This window comes from Arachis duranensis, chromosome 3, assembly GCF_000817695.3.
Source record: "Arachis duranensis cultivar V14167 chromosome 3, aradu.V14167.gnm2.J7QH, whole genome shotgun sequence".
Taxonomy (NCBI): domain Eukaryota; kingdom Viridiplantae; phylum Streptophyta; class Magnoliopsida; order Fabales; family Fabaceae; genus Arachis; species Arachis duranensis.
The window spans coordinates 124,903,907-124,913,308 of record NC_029774.3 but is presented as its reverse complement, the minus strand read 5'-3'; the positions used below and the strand labels follow the sequence as shown (position 1 = coordinate 124,913,308).

The window sequence follows — 9,402 nt, the reverse complement described above, 5'->3', positions numbered from 1 at the left end:
TAGGAGTGCCTCTAACTTTCCCGGGACCTTTTATATTAACTATGCGGGCACCTTTATCATGCTGAGAACCTCCGATTCTCATTCCATATATATTTTATTGTTTTTCAGATGCAGGTCAAGAGGCACCTCGTTAAGCGTCTGGACACCTTCCTTTCAAGCGAATAACTATCTTTTGGACTGTCATATTTTGTTTTAGGCCATGTATATATGTTTATATAATCTCTGCATGTATATTTTGTATTTTGTCCCTTCTAGAAATTGACTTGGAAAAACAGGTGTTTATTCTATAGTTTGAGTTTTTGGGTTATATATATATTATTATGTTTTCAGCCTTCTTTTGATCTTGTCTATTTTGTTTTACGCTTATTCGTGCGAGTATGACACGATTTTTTGTTTTCACTTTTGTTTAGCTTATTTTTCAAGACTCCTAGATATGAATTCTTTCAACTATTATGTACGTATTTTACTTTTTGAGGTCGTAATACCTCACTACCTCTGCTTTACGACTTAAGCTTAAGGCTCCGTGTGACAGGGTGTTACACATTCTGGAGTCCATTCAAATTGGCATCCTTTTTTGAGTAGCGAGAAAAGGGGCAATGACCTTAAAGCTGACCCTGCAAAAAATCTGGATAGTGTCGCCAGCTGGCCATTCAACTGTTTGACTTCTTTCAGACAGGTCGGACTCCTCATATCAAAGAGAGCTCTGCACTTATCGAGATTAGCTTTAATTCCCCTTTGTGTGAGCATGAACCCCAAAACTTTTCTTGCTTCCACCACAAAGGTGCACTTTGTGGAATTTAATCTTAACTCGTGCTTCCTTATGGTATCAAATACTTGAGAGAGATTGGATAGGATATTTGCTTCTTCCTTAGTTTTTACCAACATGTCATCTACATATGCTTCTATTAAATTTTCGAGGTGAGGTGCAAACATTTTGTTCATCAATCTTTGATATGTGACTCCTGCATTTTTTAAATCAAAGGGCATGACCATATAACAGTAATTTGCTATTGGAGTGATGAACGGCGTTTTCTTCTGATTCGACTTGAACATCGGAATTTGATTATATTCCAAGTATGTATCCATAAAAGATAAGTACTGATATCCTGAAGATGAATCTACTAGAGTATCAATATTAGGAAGAAGATAGCTCGTCCTGTTCAGCGATTGGACTCTCGTTCGTCTGAAGTGGGAGAGGACGAGAGGTATACGTTGGCTTTAAGAGAAACGGTGGCGGTGGACACTTGCAAATACACTTAGACACTTAAATTAGTAAGAGTAGAAGATGAATATAATGTTATTTAGAGTGAGTTGCATCCCTTTTATATTATTAGGACTTGGTATTTATAAAATTGTAATTCTCAGTAAAAAAGTTGAGATATTTATTTGGTCTTTTGATAATCACTTTAGTTTGTTTTTAAGTAGATTATTATTAACAAAATTTTCTCTAATTGAAAATAAGTCGTATTTATTATTGTATTTAAATTTTGATTTATAAATATAGTTGGATTGAGTTATAGGTACCAAATCAATGTTCTATTTATTTTTTATTATTAGATATGAGCATTATCACGCGTGAAAATTTTATTTTATTAGGATAATATTATTTTACAAGGAAAGGAAAGAACTAGGAAAATTCGTGCCATATCCTTCCCTCCTAAGTTAACCACATCTTTTTTTTTGGGTGACTTCCACATCTTTAAGTCTAATCTTGGCGTGTTATATATCGAACAATTTTTTATTCTTTGTAAATAAATTTCGAGATGTATGTTATTAACTTATTATATAAAAATTTTAATTACATAATTATTAATATAAAAATGCTTTTGTGAGTTCATTAAAAATAATAATTAAGATATAAATATATACTATGTTAAAATCATTTAATTATACATATTAAAATATTTTTTATAAATGGATTAACAAATGAAGTGGGTATTCTTTGTTTTGTTTTGTTTTGCTTTTGTTTTTGTTTTTGTTCTCTGATAAATGCTCAAAATCAATCAGAAGGACGGTCCAATGAGGCATAGTTAAGGTATTATATATTTTAAAATGAGCAATGTTAGAGGACAGTAATTTTAATATTTTATAATCATCAATTGATCATTAATAATATTTTTAATAATGTAAAATTATATTTAATAATAAAAAATTACTCATTTTTTTAATAGTTAAGTACTGATCAAAAAATATAAAAGTTGCTTTCTAAAATTGACTCCAAGTCAACGAGTACTCTAAATTCTAGAATTCTCTCTTTCATAGTTAGTTATCATCAATGAATCTTGAAACAATGAAAACACAAGTGACAACTCACAACTGCACAAGCACAGAAAACAATAATGCCATAAATTTTGACTAATTGAATTTTTCTTTTTTGTATTTAATTATGCGGTGAGAATGATAATTAAAATAAAAAATATTATTTATATGTTAAAATTAATTTTTAAAATTAATTGTTAGTATTTATGTTTATAAATATTTATATTATTTAATTTATTTTTAGTATATTTTTATATTCTAATATAATTAATATATAAATAGCTTCACATAAGATGACGTAAGCAAGAGCCAAGAGTAGACGGTTTATGACGTAAGCAAGAGTGACGAATACACGGTTTTCCACTTGACGTTGCCTAAGTCTATCTACAATCCTTAAATAGGCAATGGAAATTGTGAAGATGTGAGTTGTGAGCAATAAATATTTTAAATTTAAAATCAAAATTAATTTTTTTTAATTTATTATTTACATTGTGAAAAAAAAAACGTTATTTTTGTATGGTGAAAATTTAGATAGAATTGACTTTACATAAAATTAATATTTGAGAGTTGTTAAATAATTGAATTGACTCAATTTAATCAGATATCAACTTCACATAAAATCTACTACACCAACGCATTTTCTTATATTTTCTCGTCAATATATATCACGAACTCTGGTACCGCTTGATGACGGTGCCCAAATCAATTTGAATCTGTGAATATTCTGTGTTTAGTTTACCATGGATGATGTTGCTGTTGCACACAATGTTCTATCACTCCTCTCTTCTTCTCACAGGGACTTTCTTATTCGCAACAACGCTGATCAGGTAAACTATTCATCACTTAATTCCTCATTTATGATTGATTTTGAAGCTAACTCTGGATAATAATGTAGTAGACCAGTTTCTGTTAATTTTATTTTACAGGTTAAAATTGAGAGCTTGAAGGGAAAGAAGATTGGTTTGTATTTTTCAGCATCATGGTGTGGTCCATGTAGAAGGTTCACCCCAACTTTGGTGGAGGTGTACGATGAGACAGTTTCCAAAGGTGAATTTGAGATCGTTTTTGTATCTTCTGATAGAGATGAAGATTCCTTCAAGGGTTACTTTTCCAAGATGCCATGGCTTGCTATTCCCTTCTCGGATTCCGAGACCATTAGTAGCCTCAAGAAGCTGTTTGAAGTGAGGGGGATTCCCAGTCTTGTTCTGCTTGATGAAGCTGGTAAACTTGTCACTAATAGCGGGGTTATGCTTATCAATGAACATGGGGCTGAAGCATACCCTTTTACATCACAAAGGATCCATGAGCTCAAGGATCAAGAACAGGAAGCCAGGAGGAACCAGACCTTAACATCAATTTTGGTCTCTCGCTCTCGTGATTTTGTCATATCTTCTGATGGGAAAAAAGTAAGCAAGTAAATTCATACTTTTGGCTTGATGATGACCATAGCTTGCACAGTTTGAGCTTAATTTTGGTGTATACCCTGCAGGTACTTGTATCTGAGCTTGAGGGCAAGATAGTTGGTCTGTATTTCTACTCTGTTGTATACAATGCATCGGCAGATTTTACTCCAAAGCTATTGGAGGTATACAAGAAGCTGAGGGAAAAGGGTGAGAAGTTTGAGGTTGTGGGAATACCCTTAGATAGTGATGAAGAAGCATACAAGAAAGGACTTGAAAGTGTGGCTTGGCTATCCTTGCCTTTCAATGACAAGAGCATTAATAAGTTGGCAAGGTACTTTGAGCTCTCAGGTCTCCCAACTTTGGTTATTATTGGAGAAGATGGCAAAACTCTTCATTCCAATGTTGCTGAGGTTGTTGAGGAGCATGGTATTGCTGCATATCCTTTCACTCCTGACAAGTTTGCTGAGCTCAGTGAGATCGACAAGGCCAAGGAGGCCTCTCAAACACTCGAGTCAATTTTGGTGTCTGGAGATCAAGATTTTGTCATAGCAAAAGATGGGGTGAAGGTATACATACACACTATATCTTGAAAACTTTTAATTTCAAAGCTAAACTATTTTCTATTCTATTACTTTCAGGTTCCGGTTTCAGAGCTAGTAGGAAAGACCATCCTCTTATACTTCTCAGCCCATTGGTGTCCTCCATGCCGCGCATTCCTTCCAAAACTCATTGATGCATACCAGAAGATTAAGGAAAAGGACAATAATGCATTAGAGGTAATTTTCATCTCAAGTGACCGGGACCAAGACTCCTTTGAGGCATTCTTTGGAGGAATGCCATGGTTGGCGCTTCCCTTTGGAGACTCAAGAAAGGCTTTCTTGAGCCGCAAGTTTAAGGTATCCGGCATCCCAAAGCTTGTGGCCATTGGATCAAGCGGCAGGACCGTCACAAAAGAGGCCAGGGAACTCGTTGACCTTCACGGCGCAGATGCTTATCCTTTCACCGAGGAGAGGATTAAGGAGTTAGAGGCAGCAGAGGAAGAGATTGCAAAAGGGTGGCCTCAGAAGTTGAAGCATGAATCACATGAGCATGAGCTTGTGCTCACCCGCCGCAGGATATATAACTGCGATGGTTGTGATGAGGAGGGCCGTGTTTGGTCCTTCTATTGTGCCGACTGCGACTTTGATCTGCATCCAAAGTGTGCATTGGAGAAGAAAGAAAGCAAACATGATGAGGCCAACGATGAAGACAAGTCTAAACATGGTTGGGTTTGTGATGGAGAAGTTTGCACTAAAGCTTGAAATCTCCTTACATGTTACATTTTCAGGCCTTTATATTATATATATTATGTCTTGTGAGTTGTGTGGAATAATTTGGATGCTATATAATGTGATGTGATTATGTGAATGTTTAATGAAACTATGGTTTGATCTTTTTTGAGTTTTTTCTCCTATTCTGCATCTTCCTTTGTCTTATTTTGGCTATTTGCTTGGAAAAGGTGTTTAAGTTAAAGAACTCAATTGATCACTTCAGTCATTCTCCATTAATAACAGTTACTCAACATTGGTACATTCTCAAAATTTGTGCCACAATGTCATCTACCATAATATACCAAAGTGTAGGAAAACAGAGTGGAAACAACTTTTATGTATTTGCACTTGTGGATAGGTTACCTGACGCATTCTTTTTTTTCTTTTTTTTTCCCTATAAAATTAAATGAAGAAGACGATAACTTTCATTGATAATCTTCAAAGTAAGTTTTTTTTTTCTTTTTTTTACATTCGTTAGATTTTAATCAAAATTGGCTTGTTTAATATAAAAATAAGATTAGAAGGTCATTAGAATTTATTATTTTTGATTAGTAATTAGTCATTAATATTTAAAAGTGTGAGATAAAAATATGGGTTTTTCTAGGTAGACAATAATTTTTATGAATAATGTGAACAATAGATTCTAAAATTGATCTAAAAAATAAAAAAGCACCTAAACTCTAACATTAGGATAATCATCTGCACACCTAATGAATTGAATATTCAGCCATTGTTAATTATGCATGAGTAAATCGAATCAAAAGAAATAACCATCCAATTAAGAATCAATATAATCAACCATCTGAATACATATTAAATTGAACATCTGACATATTCATTATTCATATTGTTTAATATTTTTATTATCTACCTATACTTTTCCTAAAAATATATTGTTAGATTACTAGACTAAGTTAATTATGTGGATGACTAAAAATGATAGTTAAAAATAATAAATTTGATCCTTGAATTATTTCTCTAATAAAAACGACAAAAATTGTTATATCTCTATCAAAAATTAAATTAATTAGAATGAATTTGATATATGTCATAAAAACAGTAAGATGTATATTCTATCTTAGGTACGTGGTAATGTCTCACAAACTAAGTTTTTTTTTTCATCAAAACACCATAAATTAAATTAATCTATAAATACATGTATATTTTTAAAAAAATAATAATTAAAGAGTCAATTTTTTTCATTAAATACCAGTTATTTTTTAAAATTATGTTTTATTTTAAATTTTAAATTCTAATTCTAAATCTTAACAAATATAAAAAATTTAAAAAATAATTTTAAAAAACTAACAGATATTAGTTAATTAAAAATTTATTACAGAAGAGATATTGGGTTTGATTGGTATTTGTTAACCCGAATGTATAAATAGGCCCCTTCATTCGCGCACATGGCATTAACCGAAAAAGTCACTACTTTCACTCGCAACTCGCAGCTTACAACGCATCCACATCTGTTTTCATGGCAGATTCTGAAGATGATGCCCCCGACGAATTCCAAGACCTCTTCTCTTCTCCTGACAGGGACTTTTTAATCAACAACAATGGCGATCAGGTTATTCATTCTATTCAATTGATCTATTCTCATTTTAGATTTGATTCAATTGATCTCATGTTCACTGACTCTGCTAATTAAACCTATAGAAATTTAGATGCTAATTTGGAGTATGATACGTTTGTTTTAAACGTGATGAAATGGAACATTGTATAAAAGGGTTAGTTGCGAATTGCAGGTTAAAGTAGACACCTTGAAGCAGAAGAAACTCGGTTTGTATTTTTCAGCATCGTGGTGTCCTCCATGCCAAAGATTCACCCCTGCTTTGGTGGAGGTGTACAATGGACTCGCCCCCAAAGGTGACTTCGAAGTAGTGTTTATCTCTGCTGATGAAAATGATGCCACTTTTATGGAGTACTTCTCTCAGATGCCATGGCTTGCTATTCCGTTTTCCGATTCGGAGGCACGCAACCGCCTTGATGAACTCTTCGAGGTGGAAGGGATTCCTAATCTTGTGTTACTTGATGAAACTGGAGAGGTTGTTACTGATAGCGGAGTTGATGTTATTCGTGAATATGGAGTTGAAGGCTACCCTTTTACATTAGCAAAGATTCAAGAATTGAAGGATCTTGAAGAGGAAGCTAAGAGGAACCAATCCTTGAAATCTCTCTTGCTATCTCCTTCTCGTGACTTTGTCATTTCTTCCCATGGGAATAAAGTAAGCTACTAATTAACTAACTTTGTAAATAGCAGTTTCCAAATGTGATTGTGTGTGTATTTATTCATTCATTCATTCAGATAGCTGTTTCTGAACTCGAGGGCAAGATGGTTGGGCTTTATTTCTCATCGAGTTCATACGAAAGATGCACTGAATTTACTTCCCGCCTTGTGGAGTTTTATGACAAGTTAAAGGCAGATGGGGAGAGCTTTGAGATTGTGATGATACCTCTTGATGAGGAAGAAGAATCCTTTAAGAAAGGAATGGAAAGTATGCCTTGGTTGTCATTGCCTTTTGAGGACAAGAACTGTGGAAAGTTGATAAGATACTTTGAGGTCTTAACTCTCCCCCGTTTGGTTATTATTGATGAAAATGGGAAAACTCTTCATTCTAATGTTGTTGAGGCTGTTGAGGAACACGGAGCTATTGCATACCCTTTCTCCCCTGAAAAGTTTGCTGAGCTAAGTGAGATCGAGAAGGCCAAGGCTGCATCACAGACCCTCGAGTCCTTGTTGGTCTCTGGAGATCAAGATTTTGTCATTCGAAAAGATGGTACCAAGGTAAAAAGAACAAACTTAGCCACAAAGAGAAATGATATTTGTATCACTTTCTTATGGTATAAAAAACAATTTTTTTTTATCTTTTCTTACTTCTTATTAATCACTTTTAGTACTAGAAGGTGTTTCTTTCTTGCATAGGATTCATGTTATAGAAACAACTTTACTAGGGAATTAACTATTCTTTAACCAACCATCATTAGTAATTTGGATAATAAAATAATTAGGAGTTGTTCATGTTTCAGGTTCTAGTGTCAGAATTAGTGGGAAAGAACATCCTGCTCTACTTTTCAGGAGGGTGGTGTGCTGCATGCCATGTATTCCATCCAAAACTAATAGAAGCATATCATGAGATTAAGGAAAAGGAGGAGGAATTCGAAGTGATTTTCATCTCAAGCGACCACGACCAAGCATCATTTGACGAATCCTTTGCAGTGATGCCATGGCTGGCTATCCCTTATGGGGATCCAAGGAAGTCATACCTCAGCCGGAAGTTCAGGGTGTATGAAGTCCCCATGCTTGTTGCAATTGGACCAAACGGGCAAACCATCACAAAAGACGCGAGATTTCTGATAAACTATCATGGGGCACGGACTTATCCTTTCACGGAGGAGAGGATCAAAGAGGTTCAGGAAGAAGAGGATGAGGCTGCAAAGGGGTGGCCGGAGAAGCTGGACCATGAGAAACACAAGCATGAGATTTCATTGACCGTCCGTATGATTTATTATTGTGATGTTTGTGATGATGAGGGGCGTAAATGGTCTTATTGCTGTGAAAAGTGTGACTTTGATATGCATCCAAAATGTGCATTAATGGCTGACTAGTAATTAAGGAATTGAATTAGCCAAGATCGATCGGATAGCACTGAAGAACCCTCCTACTGCATGCAGCAGCAAACATATATATAGTGATTAAGTGATTCATGTGCATGCATGTATGCCATTTTTTGGAGATTTGAATGCTAATCTTGAATACATGTTAAAAAGCAAGCCGTGTCTATATACATCTTGATCAAATGCATAATCTTCAATTTTATATTTTTTGGAAGTTGGAACAAATGAAAGCTCACAAACCTTTTGTTTTATTTTCTTGGGCAACTATCTTTATATTGTGTGGGTGGAAAGAAATTCTTGTATAAATCAACCATAACATGGATGGCTAAATCACGATCTTTTTTTTTAAAAAAAAAAGAGAAACGAAAAATTCTCTAGAAAATTATCATCACACACTCACACTTTCATGAATTATTAGATTTGATGAAAACACCAAAATGAAAATTTTAAAGTAGGATGTCTTAATGTTTGAAACGTGTATGTATATATCATATATGGAGGCTAGTTTCAAAAATACCACTAACAATTTCAAAAATACCACTAACATTTGGTTTCATTTAATTTTGTCTCTAACATTTTCAATTTGTATCAAAATTATCTGTAGATATATATTAATTTTCATGTAAAATTTTAAAGATAAAATTAAAAATTTTAGGTATAATTTTGACACAAATCAAAAGCATTAGAAGAAAAATTGAATAAAATTAAATATTAAAAATTATTTTTAAAAAGAAATTGTAACTTTAAAAATAAAAAACATATTTTACCTTAAAATTAATTATAGAGCATGTTTCAATTAATACTATATTTAT

At 33.5% G+C, this 9,402-nt stretch overlaps 2 protein-coding genes across 2 annotated transcripts; both read left to right on the top strand.

Annotated features, from left to right (window-relative positions):
• Positions 1 to 2,921: 2,921 nt before the first annotated feature.
• On the top strand, positions 2,922 to 5,100 carry LOC107481327 (probable nucleoredoxin 1). The gene is made up of 4 exons (XM_016101606.3): positions 2,922 to 3,086; positions 3,186 to 3,665; positions 3,749 to 4,228; positions 4,301 to 5,100. Exons 1-4 carry the CDS (start codon positions 3,000 to 3,002, stop codon positions 4,961 to 4,963), a joined length of 1,710 nt encoding a protein of 569 aa, XP_015957092.1. The 5' UTR covers positions 2,922 to 2,999; the 3' UTR covers positions 4,964 to 5,100.
• Positions 5,101 to 6,397: 1,297 nt separating this feature from the next.
• LOC107481187 (probable nucleoredoxin 1) lies at positions 6,398 to 8,753 on the top strand. Its single transcript, XM_016101405.3, has 4 exons — positions 6,398 to 6,542; positions 6,721 to 7,200; positions 7,281 to 7,760; positions 8,003 to 8,753. Exons 1-4 carry the CDS (start codon positions 6,450 to 6,452, stop codon positions 8,579 to 8,581), a joined length of 1,632 nt encoding a protein of 543 aa, XP_015956891.1. The 5' UTR covers positions 6,398 to 6,449; the 3' UTR covers positions 8,582 to 8,753.
• The last annotated feature ends 649 nt before the right edge of the window (positions 8,754 to 9,402 follow it).

Coding starts and splice junctions, on each gene's coding strand:
- LOC107481187 (XM_016101405.3), top strand. CDS start 6,450: ATGGCAGATTCTGAAGATGATGCCCCCGACGAATTCCAAGACCTCTTC. Junction 6,543..6,720: donor TCAACAACAATGGCGATCAG/GTTATTCATTCT, acceptor TGCGAATTGCAG/GTTAAAGTAGACACCTTGAA. Junction 7,761..8,002: donor TTCGAAAAGATGGTACCAAG/GTAAAAAGAACA, acceptor TTCATGTTTCAG/GTTCTAGTGTCAGAATTAGT.
- LOC107481327 (XM_016101606.3), top strand. CDS start 3,000: ATGGATGATGTTGCTGTTGCACACAATGTTCTATCACTCCTCTCTTCT. Junction 3,087..3,185: donor TTCGCAACAACGCTGATCAG/GTAAACTATTCA, acceptor TTTATTTTACAG/GTTAAAATTGAGAGCTTGAA. Junction 3,666..3,748: donor TATCTTCTGATGGGAAAAAA/GTAAGCAAGTAA, acceptor TATACCCTGCAG/GTACTTGTATCTGAGCTTGA.